The sequence below is a fragment of the Tursiops truncatus genome, chromosome 19 (assembly GCF_011762595.2).
Source record: "Tursiops truncatus isolate mTurTru1 chromosome 19, mTurTru1.mat.Y, whole genome shotgun sequence".
NCBI lineage: Eukaryota > Metazoa > Chordata > Mammalia > Artiodactyla > Delphinidae > Tursiops > Tursiops truncatus.
In genome coordinates, this window is record NC_047052.1 from 4,656,313 (window position 1) to 4,679,059 (window position 22,747).

General features: G+C 57.6%; 2 protein-coding genes across 14 annotated transcripts; one reads left to right on the forward strand and one right to left on the reverse strand.

Annotated features, from left to right (window-relative positions):
• Window positions 1-2,523: 2,523 nt before the first annotated feature.
• ADAD2 (adenosine deaminase domain containing 2) lies at window positions 2,524-8,559 on the reverse strand. Its single transcript, XM_073796778.1, has 10 exons — window positions 8,056-8,559; window positions 4,893-5,033; window positions 4,514-4,561; window positions 4,301-4,426; window positions 4,068-4,218; window positions 3,824-3,991; window positions 3,550-3,776; window positions 3,182-3,425; window positions 2,818-2,938; window positions 2,524-2,733 (listed from the first exon to the last, which is right to left on the reverse strand). Exons 1-10 carry the CDS (start codon window positions 8,513-8,515, stop codon window positions 2,629-2,631), a joined length of 1,791 nt encoding a protein of 596 aa, XP_073652879.1. The 5' UTR covers window positions 8,516-8,559; the 3' UTR covers window positions 2,524-2,628.
• A 4,712-nt stretch (window positions 8,560-13,271) lies between these two features.
• On the forward strand, window positions 13,272-22,607 carry TAF1C (TATA-box binding protein associated factor, RNA polymerase I subunit C). 13 transcript variants are annotated; one of them, XM_073796415.1, is made up of 14 exons: window positions 13,272-13,431; window positions 15,620-15,735; window positions 16,227-16,430; window positions 17,557-17,638; window positions 17,820-18,082; window positions 18,178-18,251; window positions 18,855-19,093; window positions 19,190-19,306; window positions 19,390-19,433; window positions 19,594-19,944; window positions 20,097-20,240; window positions 20,740-20,914; window positions 21,001-21,138; window positions 21,216-22,607. In XM_073796415.1, the coding sequence occupies exons 3-14, from the start codon at window positions 16,293-16,295 to the stop codon at window positions 22,076-22,078; spliced, it is 2,628 nt and encodes an 875-aa protein (XP_073652516.1). In that variant the 5' UTR covers window positions 13,272-13,431; window positions 15,620-15,735; window positions 16,227-16,292; the 3' UTR covers window positions 22,079-22,607. The 13 variants fall into 13 exon arrangements, with proteins under 13 accessions (XP_073652516.1, XP_033699795.1, XP_033699799.1 ...); XM_033843907.2 differs by lacking the exon at window positions 13,272-13,431 and adding an exon at window positions 13,438-14,129; XM_004327256.4 differs by lacking the exons at window positions 13,272-13,431; window positions 15,620-15,735 and having other exon boundaries at window positions 16,292-16,430; window positions 17,820-17,917; window positions 17,993-18,082; ... (1 more) ...; window positions 19,594-19,665; window positions 19,809-19,944.
• The last annotated feature ends 140 nt before the right edge of the window (window positions 22,608-22,747 follow it).

Consider the following 22,747-nt stretch of genomic DNA (forward strand, 5'->3'; position numbering starts at 1 on the left):
CGCAGTGCTGGGGTCCAGGGCAGACCCCCGGAGCGTGGAGCTGCAGGGAAGGGAAGGTGGGCATGATGGCAAAGGCGTCGTGGAGGAAGCGGTGTTTGAGCTGTGCCCGGCTGGGTTACGTCACCTCCCTGCTCAAATATGCTGTTGTTGGCAAAACCTCACTCAGAGGGGATCGGGCCAAGAAGACATTAACAGGCTCTCCGTTTCAGAAGCAGCCTTCATCGTCACCCTGCAATCATAAGCTGAGTCAAAGGAACTGAGCGAATATTGTGTAATGAGGACTGTCTTGGGAGGGGAGGATTGGCCAGGCAGGTTTATGCAACATGGGGACAAATATTACTAACTGGGCAGAACGCTGCAGAGTTAATGTCATTCTGAACAACTTGTTTACCCACTGATTATGTGATTAATGAATATCAAAAGGCTCGCTGCACAGAACTGCCATTTGGAATGGCTGGTATATTTCTGGATCTGGTTGTAGTCACCATCGCAGGACAAAAAGGAAATCAATTTAAATGCTCTCCGGGGGAAAAACATGTGTAGTAAATGTGCTAATTAATAGGCTTGGCTGTTTTAAAAATCCTCTCCATCCCTGAAAAAAATAACCATGAGAGATCATTATTTCAAAGCTGGCCTAAGTTTGTTTTCTTTTAAATAACAACACGGGTAAATAACCTCGCTGTTTTCTCAGTTAAAGAAGAAGAAAAAAAAATCAGCGCTTACCTGGCTTTGGAGACCCTCCATCCGGGTCCAAACTTCCCTCTGCCCTTCTTTTGCACATGCACGTTCCTGGACACCTGTCCTGCCTTTGGCGGCTACTCCCACCTCCCCCAGCCCCTTTCCGGCCCTCTCCCAAGCCCGCCAGCCCGCAGCTCTTTCTCTCAATGGCAAAGGCTGCGTCTCCCACCCTCATGGCCGTTAGGAGAGCCGAGGAGCGATGGTCGGAGCCAGGAGGAAGCTCCTGGAGCCATAGGGTCCAGTCACGTTATAAAAGATGTCGGGGGTTCTGTCCAAGGTCACAGAAGCAACTCCAGTGGCAGCCCAGGCGGTGAGTGGGATTGAGGGGCTTGGAAGTCAGGTGCCTGGACGGGAACCGCAGCTCCATCCTGACCCCGCGTGCTCTTGTGGAGGTTACCCAACTTCACCTTGAGAGTTTTCTCACCAGTAAATGGGGCAGCGATAGCATCTACCTCTTCCATATGACAGCATCTGTAAAGCCTCGGGTGCAGGGCCTCCAGAGCCTCTAGCCTCTCAGCTATTTTCTCTGCCCCCACGTCCCTCCCAGGTCCCCTCGTTGACAGCGGCACTGGTTGAAAGGGAGGGAGCACGGGCCCAGTGGACAGGCAGAGGGAAAGCCCAGCCTGAGGCCGGATGGGCTGGAGGAGAACAGGCCACCTGGGCCGGCCTTCCAGTTATTTCTCCAGATGAGTCGACCCAAGTGCACCGAGGTTAAGCGGCAGCCGGGGCCGGGAGGTGGCTTGGAGGGAGGGGATGCGATTCCAGGGCTCCATCATCTGCTCCGGCCTGGCCCAGCTTCCCAGCCCACCAGGGAGAGCAGTCTGTAGTTCTAAACCCTAGAACTGCTGAGGGAGCAGGGAGCGTCCGGCCACAGGGTGTGGAGCTGCGGGCTGGTGTGGTCCTCAAGCCCCCCTGGCCCCAGGTCCCCAGACCTCAAAGCTGCCTGTACTCCCGCTCAACAGGCCCTGCCCAGGCTGGGGTGGCGCCCAGGCCTGCAGACCTGTGCGTGGGTGTGTGTGCACGTGTGCGTGTGGGCACATGTGGCATGTACAGCATTTCCCTCCACACCCAAGGTCCTTGGAGAGCCCGGTAGTCCCCACAGACTCACTGCAGCCCCCGAGGAGAAGGAAGGAGACCCGCCCACCTGGCCTGAGAGGCAGGCTAGGCAGCCCCCATCCAGCGGGCACAGGGGCTCGGGCCGGTCACAGCCTCAGCCGCTGTGACAGCTGGGGCGGCCGGAGAGAGCCCGGGCTCAGCTCTGCGTGAGCCTCCTGCTGGCGCCCAGCGCTGCCCCACCCACTCGCGGGAACCCAGAGGACGCAGAGGGCAGGAACTGGGGCTGCCGCCCGCCCAGGCCGCCTCTTCTCCCAAAGCCACCCTTCCCGGCAGCGGCTGGCCGGACCCAGCTGGCTCTATGGGCCTCGTGGCTGCCTCCTCTGGCCAGGTGCCACCCTTCTCCCCCCACCCTGCCGGGCGAGTCCTGGGAAAGGAAGGAGACCAGGGAGGACAGGCTCCCACACCCGCCGCCCGAGACACCACACTGCCGCCCCCAGGCGCGAAGGCTGGGCGACGACGCAGTGATTCTGTGAGGAGGCTCCAGCCGAGCCCCGGCCACCACGGGGGCTTCTCCCTTCACAAACCGAGGGGCTACGACTCCCCTCTTCCCCGCCAGAAAGCCAACAACACACAGAACTACCAGAAACAGCTTCTTTATGCAAGCCCCGAATATGCAGCCGCCCCACCTCTCCAGCACTCCAGGCCCTCCCTCCACCCCCAGCTTCACCCTGTGTCCCCGTGCGCCACCCTCCCCCGCCCCGTGCCCCCGCCCAGAAACGGCCCTCCTCCAGCAAGCTCCGCCTGGGCTCAGGGACCTCGGGCCGGACGTCTGTTTCAGTTTCTGAACTTGCCCACCAGTGGTTTCGAGGGCCAGGCCCCCAGGCCCTGCTGGTCCAGGAGGAGAGACAGCTGCTGGCGAGCCTCCTGGTAGGGCCCAGCCTAGGGCAGGAGATGAGACGGTGGAGAGAGGGTGCCTGCTGGGGGTGCAGGAGAAAGGGGGCTGCGGGCAGGGAAGCAGCTGACCTTGGCTGCCTCGTAGGTCTTCAAGGCCAGGAGGTGGGACTTCCCGAGAGCACGGGCAGCCTGGCGGAAGGCCCAGAGAAAGGCAGCCTTGCAGAGACGGGATGGAGGCCCCAGGGCAGCGCTGGGGATGGAGAGAAAGGGACCGAACGTCGGGGGAGGGCAAGGGAGGACAAAACTAACAGGCCCACTCCATGCCCCGCACACCACCCACGCCGTGACAATCCGGGGGGTGGGTCACGGGGTGGGTCACATTACCGGTAAGAGGCTGGCAGCTAGATGCGATCTCTTTCCCCACGGGCAGGGGGCCGGGGACCCCCACCACCAGGCGCCCGTCCCGCTGCCCCCCCTCCCGGGCCTCGCTCACTCGGCCTTCACACGCCCGGTGGCCACATCCACCACCTCGACGTCAGGATCCCCCAGGCTCCAGTTGAGGCTCAGGCCCTGGCAGGTGTTGGAGGGGAGGTCGGAGGGGGCCACCGAGGGCCCCGCAAACAGGTGCAGCATGGTCCGGGTGTAGGGGGGCGGCAGGCATGGCCCCAAGGCGCCGTCGAGGTCAGGCCGGGCGTGGATGGCCCTGCCCAGGGCCGGGGTGTTCTGGCAGGGGTCGGCTGGGGGGACAGAAGGCCCAGGACGAGACCTGAGTCTCCGCCACGCTCCCCCGCACCCGCACCCCCCCACCCCACCCCCCAGCTCGCCCCAGCCCGCCTCAGCCCTCCCGCCCTCGGGCCTCACCCAGGACCAGGCTGCTGGCATAGACGGGGGGCAGGAAGTGGGCCAGCAGTGCACCGCCCAGCCCCAGCACGGCCCAGCGAGCCAACTTGTCGCTGGCTGACAGGCAGCCCACGTGGGTGTCGCGGAGCGCAGGGGCCACGTAGCACACGGGCATCAGCCGCCCCTGGATGTGGGCCTGCAGGCGGAGGTGGCAGCTGTGCGGGAGGAGGACGCGGGGCTCAGGGCCGCTCTCCCCACCCCCGCCCACACGGCCCTCCCCGGGCGCGCCACATACTAGATGTCGTGGGCAGCTCCCTTGGGGGTGTTGCTGACGTACAGGTGCAGGAAGATCCGGGGCTTGAGGGCGAAGGGGGGCCCGGACCCCGGCTGGGGGACCACCACAGACTGCTCCTTGCCCTTGGGGCCCCCCTGCGTGGCCAGCAAGAGCTGCCGGAACAGGAACCTGGGGGCGGAGGGAGCAGCAGCTGGGGCGGCCCGGCCCACCCGGAGCGGCCGCAGAGGGCCCCCCGACCCCTCACCTCAGCAGGGCCCGGCGGGCCACCACCAGCCCGTGGCCGTCGTGGAGCTGTCGGCCCGAGAAGTCCAGCCACCCGGCACAGCTGCCACTGCCGGTGCCCAGCGCCACCAGCTGGTAGATCTCCTTGGCGTGGCCCTGGGCGCCCGGGACCTCTGCGGGGAAGGGGGCCGAGATGACTAGACTGGGGCGAGAGGCCCAGAGGCCTTCCGAGGCGAGGGGCAGGGCCAGCCCTACCTCTCTCCAGGATGACTGCGGCCACAGTCCCCTTGCAGGCCCAGTACTGCGAGCTCGCGTCCACCAGGCGGTCAAAGCCGGCGCTGACCACGGCCGCGCAGCGCTGCTCGTGGGTCAGGATGTTCTCTGCGGGTGAGGGAGAGGGCGGCGGTGGGGGGCCCACAGGCCACGCCCCTCCCGTGCCAGGGGTCAGGTCAATGGGGGCCCACCTACCAATGCTCAGGGGGGCGAGTGGAGGCCAGCTGGGGGTCTTTGGGGTCTCTGGAAGACAGACAAGGGGCGGGCTGCCGTAGGTGCTGGGGTCTGCCCTCCTGTCCTGTGTCCTTCAGGAATCCCAGAAGTCCCACTGGCAAGCAGTGTGTGTGTGTGTGTGGGGGGGCTCATCCTCCAGAAGCCCAAAGTTCCTGGGCTGCCCCCAGCAGTCCCTGTCCTCAGGGACTGCTAACATCCTTCAAAGGACGTTAGGGCCAGGTCAGCTCCCTGCGGGCCGGGTCCTGATGCCCAGATGGTCTCCGCGGCGACTCCCCCCTCCCCACACACGTGCATCTGCCCCCCGCCGGGGCTCAGGGCCCTGGGTCCCCGCCCCCTGTACCTGGGCTCTCCAGCCGATGCTGGATGTAATGGAGGGCAGCCAGCGCTGCCTGCTGCTCGGCCTCTGCCTTACTGTAGGCGGTGCCCGCAGGGCAGACCACCCCATCCAGCTCCACGGACATGGAGAAGGGCAAGCAGGGGTCTGGGGAAGGAGGGGCTGAGAAGTAGCACCACGCACCTTATCCGCATCATGGGCCCTTCTAGGGGGGCCATGACACCTGCCAGTGAGGAGGACACGAATGACAAGGTGACAGGCCTGCGGACCTCCACCCAGGCCACGCCCACTCAGAATCCTCACTAGGCCCTCTGAAACAGCGCCCTATGACCCCACTTTACAGAGGGGGCACACAAGGGGCAGGTAGCGTGCCCAGGTGGTGCCAGGACCCACATCCAGGGCTGCACTGTTCCCAGGATGAAGGTCCCCTGTCTTCCCCCAAACACACAGCTCTATTTCTTTTCTACATTTGAAAGGGTCATCTTCCAAACCCTGCCACTTCAGGTGTTACTTATGACACAACAGAGACAGATGAAAAATCCTAGAACTGGGATCATTTGGTCAAAGGGCATAAATTTAGTTCCGTTCGTGGTATTTGCTGGTACCTGCTGCTAAACTGCTTGCCCAAAGGTCTCCCTTTTAGAAGAGAACCCACATTTCAGTACCCCTCCCTAGCACAGAGATTCACCTACTTTAAAAGGGCATCAAAAATGCCAACTAGGGGCTTCCCTGGTGGCGCAGTGGCTGAGAGTCCGCCTGCCGATGCGGAGGACATGGGTTCGTGCCCCAGTCCGGGAGGATCCCACATGCTGCGGAGCGGCTGGGCCCGTGAGCCATGGCCGCTGGGCCTGCGCGCCTGGAGCCTGTGCTCTGCAGCGGGAGAGGCCACAACAGTGAGAAGCCCGCGTACCGCAAAAAAAAAAAAAAAAAAAAAATGCCAACTAGTAGATGCAGAAGGAAGGCTAGCATCAGGAATCCACGGCAGCCAGCGGGGTGACAATTAAATCTGGCAACAATTATCAAAGGCTGCTACAGCCACGAGGTGATGGTGTTCTGGGGAACAGGATAGTCACGCCATCTGGAGATGCCCCCCTCGGATGACTGATGACGCACCCAGGGGGAAGTGAAGACACCTGGCAGACGCCACCCTAGTGAGGCCCTCCCAGCTGACATCCCAGGGATAGGACAAACAGGTCTCAGGTCTGCTGGTGGGATGCACAGCCAGGGCCACGAGGTTCCTACAGGCGCTCCTGCCGGGTATGCATCACCTGAACCCAATCCTGCGGAAACAGACCCAAGTGAACGGAATTTCTACAGAACAACCGGCCCTTACTTTGCAAAAACATCAATGTCCTGAAGCCAAAGACACTCCGAGGAATTGTTTCAGATGAAAGGAGATTAAAGAGGTGTAAGAGCTAATGTGATAGGCCCTGCTGGGTTGGGAAAAAATGGCCCTTATTGTGACCAGTGGCAAAAATTGAATGTGAATGGTAATTAGCTAATAGGATCATATCAATGTCCAACTTCCAGAATTCGATCACTGGACTGCCATTATATAAGACGATGTCCTTGTTCTTAGGAAATACATACTGAAGTGTTTAAGGAGCAGTAAATCAGTGTTCAGATTGAGCACGACAAATTAATGTGGATATTCATATATAAATATATAGAAGGGAGGGAGGGAGAGAGACATACACAAAGTAAGTGTGGCAAATGTGAACTGCAGAAACTGGATGAAGAGTTTATGGGAACTCTTTTATACTAGTCTTTGAAATTTTACCAAAATAAAAAATAAAAATGACTGAAAATATGCCTATGCATGTAAACGGTGGAAAGGGGGACCTTAGGCAGAAGGGAGGGGCCGATATTACCCAGTGGTTCAGCACAGGCTCTGAATGCAGAGTGCCCCCTCTGGGCTACAGCCCCTCTGGCCTCAGTCTGTAAAGTGGTGGTAACGGTATTGTGCTCCCTCGAGGAATACTTGTGAGGACTCCAGGAGTTACTGTCTGAAGGCCTTCGAACAACACCGGGCCCATCTCCAGAACTCGTGAACGTTAGCTAGCATCACTGCTGTTGAATCGAGGTCCTTACTTCTGTGTTCCCGATGCTCTGGCATTTGGGGATTTGATCCTGGAGAGATCGACCCTCCCAGGGCTAGCTAATTCCTGGACATAGCAGATGAGTCCCCTGCAAGCACGCCCTTTCATATAGAAACCAACCAATCCAGAGCTCGTGCCCCAACCATCAAACTCTCACACAAGCCAACACTCCCCACACCCTAAATCACCCCCCCACCAGGCCAGGCACTAGACAACTAGGAACCAACCCCTAACCCCTAAACTTACTGTCTTGCCTTCCTCAATCCTAAACTTACTCAGCGTCCCTACGCTGCCTCAACCGTTCTGTCCCAAGAAAACCCCATAAAGGCTGTGGGTTGGGCTCTGCCCTCTCCTCTACCTCCGGACCACCCCCATCCTTTCCCACATGGTCCGGCATGGCAAGCTGTGCTTCCTGTTTCTAGGGATCTGTATTTCCTTTTTCCTTCATGGCAATCATTCTCACGTCTGCTGTTCTTGCCATACCTGATTAAAACAAATCCCGGATAGATTTTGAACACATTATCTCGTTTTGAGCTGTTCCGTTGGGGTTCTCCTAGGAGGTTTTACAAATGCTCCCAAAAGCTTAAGCGATGATTCTCTTGCTGCCTCATGAGAAGCAGGGAATGTCCTGGCTTAAAGTTGGGAACCTGAATTTAGGACCTGGTGTATTGCTCTTGGGGAGGGCAGGGGGAGGACTGTAATGATTACATCTCTTTGCGGTGTTGCCATCATCACGCTGTGTTTGATAATGTCTTTGACTTTGGGGCTGGCCCTCGCTCAGGTATCTCCTCTCCAGTGCTGGCATGGCAACTCTAACTGTATGTAACTGGCCCTCAGAAAAGCCTGCTGAAAGGCTGGGGTAGCTTGAGGCAGGTCCTTTAAGCAACCCAAGCTTCAGATGTGGCCATGACCTGCCAGTTAGAAATCTGACGTACCTGGTGCTCCTGGCACCGCGCTGCTCACAGCAGGGCCTACCCTCGGGCCCCAGGCTCAGGCCCAACTCACAGTCCTCCTCCCTTCATCTGGGGTCGGCCCAGGGCACGCGGCCGTCCCAGCCCCCTGGGCCTCACCTGCTGTTTGGTTCTCTCGGAAGATCAGGGAGACTCCCAGAGTGGCCGCGCACTGAGTAAGCAAGGCCACGGCCTGGCCCGGTGGCGGGTCTTTGATCTGTAGGCCCAGCTGTCTGGCCGCCGTCGGGAACTCTCCGGCGGGCCCGGCGGACGGAAAGGAGACCCTGTGGGACCTCCGCATCCTTCCCCTCGAGTCTTCCTGTGCCCTGGCTGCCCCCAGTTCCCAGACACGGGCCCCCACCCCGGGCCCACCATGCCCCGTCGCCGAGGCCTGGAGCTGCCCGCCCTGCTCGGCGTCCTCTGAGTTCGGAGCGGGCACGATCTCCCAGGGGTCTTGGCCCAGGTTGGCCGAAGGCCTCCTGGGGCTGGGACCAGGGCTGATCTGCAATGACGCCGCCAGGCGGGTCTTCCTGCGGGCACCGGCGTTCGCGCCCAGGGCTGCGCTGGCCTGTGAAGCCATGGCCGGACGCGAGGACCCGAGAGGACAGTGGGCACGTTCTCACGCCACCCGGGCCCTTTTACACGCGAAAGCGAGCTCGCGCGTGGGGAGCACGTGACACGACAGACAGCGCATGGAGAGCTCCGCCTCCTACCTCTCTCCTAGCCAATGAGAGCCCATAAAGCTGTGGCCGACAGTGTGCCCAGCCAATGGAAAGGCCAGTCTCCCAAACCGTTGGATGTGGACTGAGCGGCCACCTGACCAATATCCTACATCCGGGGGGCGGGGCTTCAGGTGTGAGGTGGGGATGGGGCACTGGGAACTCCCATTAGCTTCTTCTCCGCCCTTGCCTGGTATTGGGGAGGCAAAGACCAGGGGAGGGGTCTGGGGACACAAGTCCAGCACCTCACCCCTGCTCCCATCCTAGGATGCCTCCCAAATCACGCCATATCATGCCAGCCTGCCCCCAGCTGCTTAATTGAGGCTGGCGGGGGCAGAGGGGCGGGGGGAGGTGGAAAGTCAGGCCTCTTTTGATAAATGAAGGTGTTTTCAATTGCAGCAACCCCACAGAATCTTTAGGACCTACATTTAAAAACTGTTCACCGTAGGCCTTCCTGAAACCAACTGTAAATGCTCGATGTGTGCTCTAGCTAAAATTACTCATCTGGTACCCTGTCCACCCATCCACCCCCCGATTTTTTTTTTTTTTTTTCCAGAAGGGATTTTGGGTTGGTTCCTAAAAATATCGCAAGACAACAGTGCTTTAAGATGAGGGACTAGGGATGAAGGAGATAAAACAAAAATAAAATGAAGTTAGGGATGAAGACAATTTACATATGGACTGCTACGATGCAACGCAGTTGCTTGAAGGGGTTGGAAATTTTAACAGTCTTCGAGCCAGTGAATGGGAAAACGTGACCAATGATTCAGTTTACCGTCTGTAAGCTTTGTCACTGTTGCCGCGGCTGCTGATTGCTACCTTCGGGTCTGAGAACACTAGCCAGGATTGGGGCAGTGTGGATACAGAGGCATAGGAGGAGCAGTTGGTAGAACCAGTAACATTTGACTCGGGAAGAGCAGCTGCGGGGAGCGGCATAGATGCAAACTCCCAAACGTTTCAAGGATTGGCATCAGGAATTATGGTTTTTCTTTCGTGTGTAGCCCAGAGAGCAGGATTATACCTAGTAGAGGAACAGCATAGCAGGTGTTCAGTAGTGGAATGAGGACTACACAAATCCACAAAGACTTCACCAGAGTCACCAAACCCAGAAACGTCACCAGCAGGAAACTACACAAACAAATGGTGATATATTCAGACAATGGACTATTACTCAGTAATAATTTTTTAAAAAAATAAACAAGCTAACTTTGTGCTAACAATCACATATGCGTGTTGAGTGAAAGAAGCCAGACTAAAAAGACTATCTTCCACATGATGCTATTTATATAAAGTTCTGGAGCTGCCAAAATTCATCTGTGGTGATGAGTCAGAATCGTGGTAACTTCTTCAAGGAGGTATTGACTGGCAAGAGGCACCAGGGAATTTTCTGCAGTGATGGAAATGTTCTCTGTCTTGATCTGGGTGGTAGTTATGTGGGTTTATATGTATGTAAGAACTTGATGAGTGTACACTTAAGACTTGTACACTTTACTGCATGTTAAGTATATATCAGTAACAGGAGGAAATCTAACAGCTTGTTTATAGAAAGGGAAGAAGGAAGGAGGAAATGGAATTGGCCTCCCCGAGCAGAAGCTGGATGGGTGATGTGAATAGTGATGTGGTAGGCAAAATAATGGTACCCCCAAGATGTCCACATCATGATCGCCTCAGCCTATGACTCTGTTACATCATATGGCAAGGGAAAATTACGATTGCACATGGAATTAAGGCTTCTAATCAGCTGAGTTTAAGAGAGGGAGATTAGCTGGGTGGGCCCAATGTAATCACAAGGGTCCTTAAACCAGAAAGAGACCGAAGAGTCAAAATCAGAGATGGCCTGTGAGAAAGATTCAACTGGTCATTGCTGCCTTTGAAGATGGAAGGGGACCATGAGCCCAGGTGTGTAGGCAGCTTTCAGAGCTGAAAAAGGCGAAAAAAAAAAAAAAAAAGATAAGTCTTCCCACAGCCTTCGGAAAGGAACACAGCCCTACTGACACCCTGATTTTAGCCCAGTGAGACCCATTTCAGGCTTCTGACCTCCAGAACTGTATGATGTTTTGTTGTCTAAAGCCACTAAGTTTGTGGTAATTTGTTACAACAGCAATAGGAAACTAGTATAAAAGGCCTTCAATATTTTTGGCATATATACCCCTAAAATAATTTTGAAAGACTATGTATCCCCCAATTATTTAGTCACACGGAGTTATGAAAGGTGCAATTTCTAGTTTATTGTATATTGTAATCATCTTTCCAATATGTTTTCACCAAAACCACGGAGATGCAGACTTAGCTTATTCCATTTAGGAAAAACACCCTCCAAATGATTTAATCGTCAAAGCTTACTCTCATAGACAAAGCACTCAGCTAAAATGGAATTACTTCTCATCAGAAATAGTCTGACTTAGCTTTTTCAATTGAAGTAAATGTGTTGATACTTTCTCAGAAGAGCGATCTCATTCATACCCTCTTCCGTTGATTCAAATATGCATGAAGCATCTTCTAGCTGTTTGGGATATGTCAGGGACCAACACAGACAGAAGAATCCCTGCCCTCGTAGAGGGACTTCTGGACTCTATTTCTAAGGTAGCTGAGAAGGCTGACCTAGAGGTTGAAGTCTCAGTAATATCAAGTGTCACAGCCAGCAGTTTTCTTCCTTTTTCCTTTTCTTTTTAAAAAAGATTCTTTACTGAAGTATAACATACACGCAGAAAAGTGCACGGATCATTCAATGAATTTTCACACACGGCACAGAGCCATGTAACCAGGACTCAGATGAACGAACATAACACTGTGAGCCCCTGGGACTTCCCCGGCGGTCCAGTTGTGAAGACTCTGCTTCCACTACAGGGGTCATGGGTTCGATCCCTGGTTGGGGAACTGAGATCCCGCATGCTGCAGCCAAAAATAATAATAACAATAATAAAAATAATAAAGAATTGAAAAAATATAATATATAAACAGACCCTCTCCTGAACCCTTCCATCACTACTTCTTACTGAGCCTGCTTTTCTTAGTCTTATGTGAACTTTCTCCTGCAGGGACTCTGCTTTTTGGAATAGCCCCCTTGTTCTGCGCTCATCTCAGGCAACACTCCACGGAGGAGAAAAAAGCTCGAAGCTTCCGAAGCCAAGCACCTCCCAGATAAAATCTATATAGATGGAAGCCAAGAATTTGGAAACTGACTCTTGAAAGTAATGGTTCTCAAAGTGTAGTGCCCAGACCAGCAGCATCAGCATCACTGGAAACTCATTAGAAATGCAAATTTTGGGGGGGAAGGGGAGGGTGGGACGAATTGGGAGATTAGGTTTGACATAAATACACTACCATGTGTAAAATAGATAGCTAGTGGGAACCTGCGGTATAGCACAGGGAGTGCAGGTCGGTGCTCTGTGACGACTTAGATGGGTGGGTTGGGGGTGGGGGTGGGAGGGAGGTCCAAGAGGGAGAGGATATAGGTACACAGACAGCTGATTCACTTCATTGTACAGAAGAAACTAACACAACATTGTAAAGCAATTTTACTCCAATTAAAAAAAAATGGAATTAAATTTAAAATAAGTAATATGTGGAATTCTTAAAAAAAAAAAGAAGTAGCAAAAAGTTTGTAAGAAGAAAAATTTTTTCTGGGACTAAATTCTAAGAGGAATTCATTTAAATGAAAAAAAAGTTGAATAAAAAAAAAAAGAAATGCAAATTCCTGGATCACATCCCAGACCTACTGAACCAGAAAACGCTGGGGATGTGGCCCAGCAAAAGGTTATAACAAGCCCTCCAGGGGATTCTGATGCATGCTCAGGTCTGAAAACTACTGGGCTGGATAAGGGTAATATTTATGATCGCACAGTAGCTCTTAAAGCTTGGCCCCCAGACAAGCAGTATCAGCGTCACCTGGGAACTCAGGAATACAAATTATCAGGCCCCACCCCGGGCTCACTGAATCAGAAACTCTGTTGTTGTTGTTTGTTTGTTTTTTTGCGGTAAGCAGGCCTCTCACTGTTGTGGCCTCTCCCATTGCGGAGCCTGTGCTCCGGACGCGCCGGCTCAGCGGCCATGGCTCACGGGCCCAGCCGCTCCGCGGCATAAGGAGATCTTCGCGGACCGGGGCACGAACCCGTGTCCCCTGCATCGGCAGGTGGACTCTCAACCACTGCGCCACCAGGGAAGCCCAGAAACTCTGTTTTAACACACCCTCCAGTTGATGCTGATGCATGCTAGAATCTGGGAACCAGTGCCTAAAGCTGTATTTGCCTGACTACTGGGAAAGCCTCATGCATTCCCAGCAGTACCTGTACTCCTATTTGGAAAGCCTGCTTCACAGGATATAAAGACAGTCAGTAGGATTCCTACTGACCAATAAAGTGCCTGGCTTATAGTAGGTGCTCAGTGTTTGTTGAGTGAATTAATGCAACAATTCTGTAAAGTAGGAAGTTAGTTAAGCAGAGGTGAGTTTCGCACGCCCGTCAACCTGGACTTCACTATTGGGATTTGAAGGCATTTGATTTCTACGGCCCACAGCGTCGCCTGCACTCGCATTCCCCCTCCGCCCGGGAGGTGGCGCTCTGGAGCGCCCGTGAGGCCAGGCTGGGAGGCGGGACTTCCTGCCTTTCAGGGAGCACTTCCGGCCCAGCCCAAGCGACGGGTAAACGCCGTTGCGGGGCGGTCCTGTCGAGGGCGCCGGAGCGAGGTTGGCGCTCTCGGGCTCCCTCGTGGCTCGAGGGTCAGGCGAGCGTCACGCGGAGGTTCGTTTCCCAGACGAGCACGGAACGGCCGGGGCCACGTAAGTACGCGCGCCGCCCGGACGGGACGGAGAGGCAGGTCGCTCTGCTCAAGTCCACGGGCGCCAAGCTTTGTGGCTTTGGGACAAGTCGCCCAGGGTTTACAAAGTGGGGTATTAGCAGCCGCTGGCTCATGGAGTGGGGAACATCCCACCGATGTAAAGCGTGGTAGCAACAGCTGTCTGGCGCACGGCGCTTGATGGGAGACCTCTGTTATTGTTGTTGGGTTGAAATTCTGGGGCCTGGAGGTGGAGTGGGAAGAGGTGGATAGGGAGGGAGTGGGCGAGTAGATGTCTGAGGGGAAGAGCCGCCCGGATCCCCTCTCCCATCCCATTGCAGGCGCACTTTTTGTCGTGCCCGGCCTGGCATGAATGCAGACCCGACTGACTTTGCAGCCTTGGCAGTCTAAACGGGCCGAGAGAGCCCAGGGCGAGGGCGGGAAGTCGAGGCTGTCTTGTCTCGGGGCTTCTCTGAGGTCGTGGGCTCCACCAGCGCCTTCAGCCTGCCTGCGTTTGTTTGGCTCCTTTTTCCTCTCCTTCATTCATTCCTGGATTTGTTCCTTCAGTTTTTGGTTTTTTTTGTTTTTTAAAAAAAAATTTTAGGGCTTACCTGGTGGCGCAGTGGTTAAGAATCCACCTGCCAATGCACGGGACACAGGTTCAAGTCCTGGTCCGGGAAGATCCCACATGCCGTGGAACAAGTAAGTCAGTGCTCCACAACTACTGAGCCTGCGCTCTAGAGCCCGCGAGCCACAACTACTGAAGCCCGCGTGCCTAGAGCCCGTGCTCTGCAACAAGAGAAGCCACTGCAATGAGAAGCCCGCGCATCGCCACGAAGAGTAGCCCCCGCTCGCCACAACTAGAGAAAGCCCGCGCGCAGCAACGAAGACCCAATGCAGCCAAAAATAAATAAATAAAATAAATAAAATTTTAAAAAAAGAACAATGAGTAACATTTGTTTAAAATTTTTTTAATTTATTTATTTAAATTTTAATTTAATTTAAATTTTTTCATTTTTAATTTATTTAATTTTTGGCTGCGTTGGGTCTTCGTTGCTGCGCACGGGTTTTTCTCTAGTTGTGGCGAGCGGGGGCTGCTCATTGCGGTGGCTTCTCTGTTGCAGAGCACGGGCTCTAGGCGCGCGGGTTTCAGTACTTGTGGTGCACGGGCTTCAGTAGTTGTGGCTCACGGGCTCTAGAGCACGGGCTCAGTAGTTGCGGCCCACGGGCTTAGCTGCTCCATGGCATGTGGGATCTTCCCGGACCAGGGCTCGAATGTGTGTCCCCTGCATTGGCAGGCAGACCCTTAACCACTGCACCACCAGGGAAGCCCTGTTCCTTCAGTTTTTATGTACTGATTGTTACCATGTAGTAAGTACCAAGGCACTGGGGATAAAGGCTCTTCCCCATGGGGACTCAGAGCAGTTTGGAATTAAACGGCTTTACCTTTAAATATCTAATCCCACATTGCAATGTGTGCTCTGGAGAAGGGATGCAGGGTGTTGTGGGATAGTATTGGGAGAACTGGGAGAGGCTTCCTGACTGAAAATCTGAAGGATGAGGAGGATTTTGTAGGTGGGTAGGAAGGGCAATGGTGTTCCTTTTAAGCGGAGAGATAGCGTGAAAGGGTCCTGCAGTGAAAAGACGCATTCCCGCCACTGTCCTCTCCTGCTGCGGAGGAGAATGGCCGCAACAGCCAGATGCCAGGAACTCAGAAATGAATCAGATACAGTTCCTGCCCCTGGAGAGCAGTCTCGAAGAAGAAATAAGGCTGTACCTATAAACCACAGTTAGAATGAGGCTGACACATGCCCTAAGAAACACACATTCATTCAGTTGGCAAGTATTTCCTGGCATGTACTGTGTGGTGGGCACTTTGCCAGGTGCTGAGGGTACATGGATGTCCGGAGGTTACAGACTGAACGGATACGATGCAGCTGCAGTTCCGAGGGGAACAGTTTTTGCTTCTGAGACTCTAAGACTGGTGTTTGCTTCTGGTGCGTGGGAGAGTGGTGGTGCAGAACTTGGATTTGGAATCAGGGCGGGGATCAGGCTGCTGGCCTCGGGCAAGTTGCTCTTTCCCGAGCCTCAGTTTCCTGAACTCCATAATCGGGGCAGAAGAGTACAACCCGTAGTGCCGTGTCTGGCAGGTGCTGGCGCTCAGTGAGTGAGCTCTGCTCTTATTTTTGCAGGTAATAAAAAAGAGGGATGATGGCTGTTTATCCTTCTGGAGCACTTTGTACTGACCAAAGCCCTTTGACATAAGTTAATTATTCTTCAACACACAGTCAGTTCCTTTTTCTGGAAGGTACTGTACTTGACAGTGGGAAGGCAGACAGATAAGACTCGTCTCTGGCTTTGGGGAACTTGAGTTTGTCTTGGGAGCGTAGCGTAGAGTGTGGGGTGTGTAGTCTATGAACGTGTAATTATAATTAATACATACGAGCATGCTGGAAGCGGACCCCTCGCCACCTGTCTGACTTCGGCCTGTCACTCACCTCCTAGTTCGGTCCATGGCTGCCCAGTTGTTTCTCACACGCTTCCTGCCCCAGAACTTCTGCACTTGCTGTACCCTCTTCCCAGCGGCCTTGTCATTAGCTCAGGGTATGCCTAGCGCCACCTTCTTACGATGCTAAGACCACACCCCTCGGCCACCGCCATCCCCTCCCTCCTGGCTGGTTGGTTGGTTTTAACGTAGCGCTTATTACTATCAGGCGTTAGGCGACATAGTCATTTGTTCTTTGTTATCTGCTTCCCCAGAGAAATTGTACTCCTCTTAGGGTGCTCTTCGCCCTCCAGGAACCCCGGAAGTGGCTGTCAGGTTCAGGTCTCCGAGGAAGGCCAGGGTGGTTCCTGTTTTCCAGGATGGACTTCCCCAGCTCCCTCCCGCCCTCGTTGTTTACGACTGGCCCCCTTGGTCTGAGCGATGTCCCTGACGTGTCCTTCATGTGCAGCTGGAGAGACGCGCTGACCCTGCCGGAGTCCCTGCCCCAAGGTTCTGAGGTGAGGTTGGCAGGGAGAGCCTTGGTGGCTGCAGGGTGGGTGCCGTCCCTTGGCCCCCCATCCTAGCATTCACACCAGTTGGCAGGAGTGCAGAGTGGGGTGGCATTGGCACAAATCTGCTGAGACACAGGCTGAGCCAGAATCCCGTCCTTTGGGGACCTGGGATGCCCTGCCATCCGCAGAGGGTTTACTGAGCGGGAGCTGTTGGCCCCCATCTTTTTTTCCTCTATTTGTCCAACAGATACTCACTGAACAGCCCTTACTATGTGCCAGGTGCCTTACCAGGCCCTGGGAATCCAGAATGAGTAAGGCAGATGCGCTCCCAGCCCCATGGAACAGAGTTAGGTTGAGTGAGAATAGACAAATGGATAAAATCATTACAAAGTGAGAACAGCTCTGAGCGAAACCAGAAGGGTGCCGAAACCGTACAGTAGGGGTGAGGTGGGGAGGGGAGGGGAGATCTGGGACACGAAGGACGCCAGCTCTTTCCCCGGAAGCCTAAGCCATCCGGCTGCCACTTGGAGACAGGCTGGTTAAGGATTACGCCCGGCAGAGGCAAGTGGGCGAGAAATTTAAAAGAGACGCTGGCATTGGGCGGGAGGGGCTCCCTTGACAAGGAAGGGCTTACGTCAGATCCGCCCCTGCGGGAGCCTTGCTCGCCTGCCTGCTGCTCTTCCGTCCCCAGGTGTGGAGCTGAGCTGTCTCAGGCCAGCCCCGCAGTGGGATGGAGCAGCCTGTGGGCGTCCCAAGTAAGTGACCACAAGGTCTCCTGAGTGTAAGTGAGACTCAAAGGCCAGGGGCGCCTGCGAGAGCCTGTGCAGCCTGGAGGTCGAGAGCACAGACTGAAGTCAGACTGCCTGGGTTCAAATCCCAGGCCTTCTCTTTAGTGGCTGCTGCCTGGGACAAGGGACGGCCTCGCTGTGCCTCCATTGTCTTCACCATTAAAGTGACGATGGGGCTTCCCTGTGGCGCAGTGGTTGAGAGTCCGCCTGCCGATGCAGGGGAGTACCAGTTTGGCCGGTGCCTTGGGGGGATTAAATGAGTTAATAAAAGACAAGAGTGGGTGACGGCGCCTGGCCCGGCACACACTCACTGTTCTCTCGTGGCCACGGTTGTGTTTCCTCAGAACACGGCGCCGCACGTGGCCAAGGGCCTGCTCTGGGAGCCGGACACCCCTGGGCCGCTGCCCTTGCTGCCTCCTGGTGCCGGTAAGAATCTCGGCCTTGGGGCCCCCTCCCAAGCTGCTCCCCGCTGCCCCTCTCCCCCAACTCCCGCGCGAGGCCTTTCCTCTCCCTGCTAATTCTGCCCTACAGGGCCCTTGGCACCTCTAGGCACCTAGGGCACCTGGTTCCATTTCCGGGCCCTTCCGCAGCCTCACTCTCCCCTCAGATCCCTGGGACCCCGGTGTGACTGCCCAGGATCTGCTTTTCCGGGGAGGTTACCAGTTCCGTAGACAGCCCCAAGCCGTGCTGGACGTTACTGAGCAGGTAAGCGGCCCCACGGCGGACAGTGCCACGCGGCCAGGGCTGTGCCTAGTGACCTGGCCTCCTTTCCTCCTGCAGCTCAGCCGGTTCTTGTGGGACCATGGGGACATAGCCTTTGCACCCCTGGGGAAGCTGATGCTGGAGAATTTCAAACTGGAGGGAGCACGGGTGAGTAACCCCTGGCCAGCCAGGAGAGGGGGCTCCCCACTTCCCGTCGGGGTAAGCCCTAGGGCATGTGAGCTTGACGAGGCCTTTCCACACAGAGCCGCTCTAAGAAGAAGACAGTGGTCAGCGTGAAGAGGCTACTCCAGGACCTCGGTGGACACCAGCCCTGGGGGCAAGTGGCTAGTGAGAAAGGATGGGATGGGTGTGCCTAGCTGGTGGTGGGGCTATGGAGGGAACCAGGGCCTGGATGCTGGTCCCCATCAAACTGCTTCCACACCCCCCGTGCAGCCATGAGCCACGCCGCCCCATACAGAGCTCCCAGCTGCAGCAGCCACGTAAGGGAGAGAGAATGGGAGTTCATGCGCTGCAGGCACGGCTGCATCCAGGTGCTCAGATGCTAACAGGGCTCTGCCTCTTTATTTCCTCATCCTCCTGCCTCTGCTTGGCTCAATTCCTAGACAGACTGTTTGCAAGCGGCAGCAGGATGGTTTATGAGTCCAGGGAAAGGGCTAGTGTCCTTCCTGAGGCACCAGCAGAAGTCCCGGGAACGGTGCGGTCGGCTTGCCTCGGCTTGGGTGTCATGCCCGCCGTGAGCCGATCCCTGTGGCCGGGCCTGGATCGTGTGACTGCAGCACAGGAATCGGGCGGGCTGGTTTCCCAGAGGAAGAAGTTCTAGGGTGACCGAGAATGCGTCTGCTACACCTGGCCTCCCTCGGGATGGTACCCGCCCTCTTCCCCATCACCCACAGCCTGACCCTCCTCCTCTCGCCCCCAGCTGTCCCTGGGCTTACCTCAGCCACCGCCAGCGCCGGTTCTCCATCCTTGGGGGCCCGATCCTCAGCACGTCGGTGGCGAGCCTCCTGGGGGAGCTGCTGCATGAGGAGCTGGCCCTGCGGTGGGAGCAGCTGCTCCTGGATGACGCCTTCACTGGGGGCGCGCTGGCCTGGGTGCCCGGCAGGACGCCCGGGGCTGGGCAGCTGGTCTATCCTGCAGGAGGCGCCCTGGACAGGCTGTGTATCCTCCCTCGCTGGGCATGCTCTAGGGACAGGTGGGAAGTTGGGAGCCTTGAGTGGCCATAACGCATGAACATATCCTTAGCGAGATGCCCAGACTTCCAGAAGGTCAACCTGACCCCAGGCAGTGAGCCCTGGGTTCTCGGAGACCCTGGCCATATCCGGCTCCGGGGACCTGTCCGGCAGGTGGTGACCCGCACCGTGCAGGGAGAAGGTAAGGCCCATAGACACCTCCCCCGTCCACTCACTGACCTGTTGCCTGACTCTACCCTGACCCTGACCCTCTCCATCCCTCAGCTCTGCTGGCTGTCCGCTCTGACTACCACTGTGCCCTGTGGAAGGTCAGTAAGCAGGGGCAGCCGGCCCCTCTCCAGGTGTTGCAGGTCGAGAAGGGGGCCACAGGGATCAGCCTCAGGTGAGGGGCTCACTGAGGCTGGTCTCTGTGGAGATGGGCGTGGGAGAAGGGCGTGGCCCGGCATTCATCACATGTGTGCCCTGTAGCCCTCACCTGCCTGGAGAGCTGGCCATCTGCAGCCGTTCCGGAGCCATCTGTCTGTGGACTCCCCAGGACGGGTAACGCCCCTTCCCCATAAAAACCCTCCACCCCAACCAACGGCTCCCGCAGAACCCGGCCCATGTCCTGGACACCAGGCCAGGTCACCCCAGCCTCCCCCCATCAGCCGGTCTCCCCACCATGGCTGGCCTGTCTCCCCAAGGCTGCAGCAAATCTACAAGGACCCCGAGACCCTTGTGTTCCGGGACCCCTCTCCCTGGCGTTGGGCAGACTTCACCGCCCACCCTCGAGTGCTGACTGTGGGTGATCGCACCGGAGTGAAGATGGTGGACACTCAGGTGAGGGGACAAAGCAGGTCCTTGGTGGGGGTGGGGGGGCTTCCCCCTTGAGGTCGTGATGAGCTGCAGGGCCAGCGAGCCCCGGGCCAGCTGCAGCAGGTGGCACCAGAGATGGTGGACTGTGGGCTGGCTGACCTGGCCGTGTCCCCCAGGGCCCGCAAGGCTGTGGTCTGCTGCTTTTTCGTGGAGGGGCAGAAGCGTCATGCCAGAAAGGGGAACGGGTCCTGCTCACCCAGTACCTGGGGGAGTGCGGCCCCGAGTGTCTGCACCCCACGCTCCACCTCATCTGCACCCAGGTGAGCGACACCTTCCCCTTCTCTCCGTCCTGCACCATCGCAGGCGGTCACTGGAGACGGTCCTGGACAGCTGCTGGGGAAGGGGGAAGGGCGTGGGCATGGGGGCAATGGCCAGAGCTGGACAGTCCCCCCGTGTCCGGAAGGGGAGAGGAGGTCTGGCTCCACCCCGCCCCCTCAGGACCCTGGGTGTTAGTGGGTGTGTCTCAGGCGTATGTGCCAGGGTCAGGTGAGGTTGGGGGAGGCTGGGTGAAAGCCTCTCTCGAGAACCCTTCTCCCAGCAAGGCCATCAGGACAGGGGACAGTGCCACCTGCTCGGGGGTGCCTCCTGTGCGGGGCTGGGCAGCTGACGCTGCAGAGGTGGTCAGGGCCGGTCCTGGAGTGCTGAGACTTAGCCTGAGAGCCACATGGGGCTCCAGAGGGGGCCACCCAGGGGGACCTGTCCCGTCCCTCTCTCCCACTCCTCAGTCACGGCCCCTCTGTCTTCTTCCTGGGCCTCCAGTTCTCGCTCTACCTGGTGGATGAGCGCCTCCCCTTGGTGCCCCTGCTGAAGTGGAACCACGGCCTCCCCTCCGCGCCCCTGCTGGCCCGGCTGCTGCCCCCGCCCCGCACAGGCCTCCCGCGGCCGCTGCTCCTGGCAGGCCAGGGTGGGGAGCTGCAGCTGCTGCACATCGCAGGTGAGGGGCGGCGCAGGCGGGGGGCGGGCAGGAGGGCGGGCGGGGCCGGGCCTGGGCAGGGCCTCAGCTGTCTGTCCCTCCTCCAGGAGAGGGGGCCTCCACACCCCGGCTGGCAGGGCCCCCCCAGTCTCTCCCTTCCAGGAGCGACTCCCTCTCTGCCTTCCCCCCACTGGAGCCCAAGAGTCAGTGGCGGCTGCAGGAACGTCTGACAGCACCAGCCATAGGTGCGCTGGGGCAGGGGAGTGGGTTTGAGGAGCCGCACCCGCACCAGGCCGTAGGGTCATGGTCCTTCCACCTCCAGGTCTGGCCGCCGCCATCCCACCCTCCGCTAACACACCGGTGCTGTCGCTCTTCCAACTTTCGGCGGCTGGAGACGTCTTCCACCAGGGCCTCCACCTCCAGGCAGACCCCGGGCCTGACTCTTCTGCCCCCACGGCTTCCTGGACCCCCCAGGCCACTGCCTCCTGCAGCCGGTGGCTGAAGGCCCTGCTGGAGGTGCCCCCGGCTCCCCCCGTGTGGGCTGCACCCACCTTCTCCCACCGCCGCCTGCTGGGCTGCTTTGAGCCCCAGAAGGCAGAGGGCAAAGCGCCAGAGGGTCTCCGCACGGCCATGGCCAAAGGGCGTCTCCTGCAGCTGAGGGACCTGGGCTTGCTCCCCACGGAAGAGCGGGCCCCAGCCCCCGAGCCAGGCCCCGAGGACGAGCTCAGCGAGCGTTTGGAGGCAGCCTGGGAGGGCCAGGCGGCGGCCTGGTGGGAGAGGCGGCGGGGCAGCAGCCTGGGGCCCGGCAAACAGCCCAAGCGGCACAAGCGCCGGACTCAGCTGTCCAACACCTTCTCCTCGCTCAGCGGCCGCTTAGACCTCTCAGACGCCGCCAGCCCCCCTCCCAGCCCAGAGCGGACACTCCCTGCGGCCAGGCCTCAGCCTCCAGTGACCCCGCCCTCCCAGGAGTCCACCCAGGAGCTGTGGGCCCGGGCCGTCCCCTCGGAGCGGCAGCAGACCCTCCGGGACTACATGGCTGAGCTGCCGCTCCGGGGGGACGCCCCGGGGGGTGCCTCTGTGCCTTCCTCCCAGACCTCCAGTGTCCGGGCCACCCCCTCCCGGCAGCGGGCAGCCGTCCGCTCCGGCTCGCAGCCACACTGCAAGAAGCCCCGCATGGGCTTCTGAGGCCCGGGGAAGCTGCCCCCCACCTCCGGGGAGCCCTTTGTCCTGGATAAGCTGTGCCTTTTGTGGTTGAAACGGGAAACAGAACAGTCGCCAGGGTGCAGACCTTCCTGCTTTCCGAAGGCCTTCGTGACTGCGGGAGACATTCAGAAGCGATTTGAATCCACGTTGGAGGAAGAAGGACAAGGTAGTCGTTTCTCCTGCAGCTCGTGCTCCCAGGGGCACGTTGAGAAGTCCTGGGAGCCCCGTCCTGAAGGTCAGTGTCGCCGGGATCCCCTCCAGCCGACAGTGTTGTGCCGGAAAGCAGGGGCTCCAGGCGGCCGAGGGCTCCGCCACGCACGGGCCCCTGGGGACGTGGCGGGTGATGGTGAAGTGAGCTGCCCAGCCTGCCGGTGCTCCGCTGCTGGGTGTCGGCAGCTCGCTGCTGGTGGTTAGGTGTGTGTGTGTGAAGCGGTTTCTAGCACCATCTAATGTTTTATAGAGGGAGGCACTTTGGACCCACGTTTAGGGGTTGAATAAACTGTCAGCTGAGCCTGGTTTTGAACGATCAAGTTTCTCAGGCCGGGCTGCGTCCCCTTACTTGGCTTTTGACATAGTGCGTCAGGTTCGCTTTCTTCGCAGCTCTGTGGCTCCGGTGAAGAGTCTTGTGGGGAACACACCCCCTGGGAATGA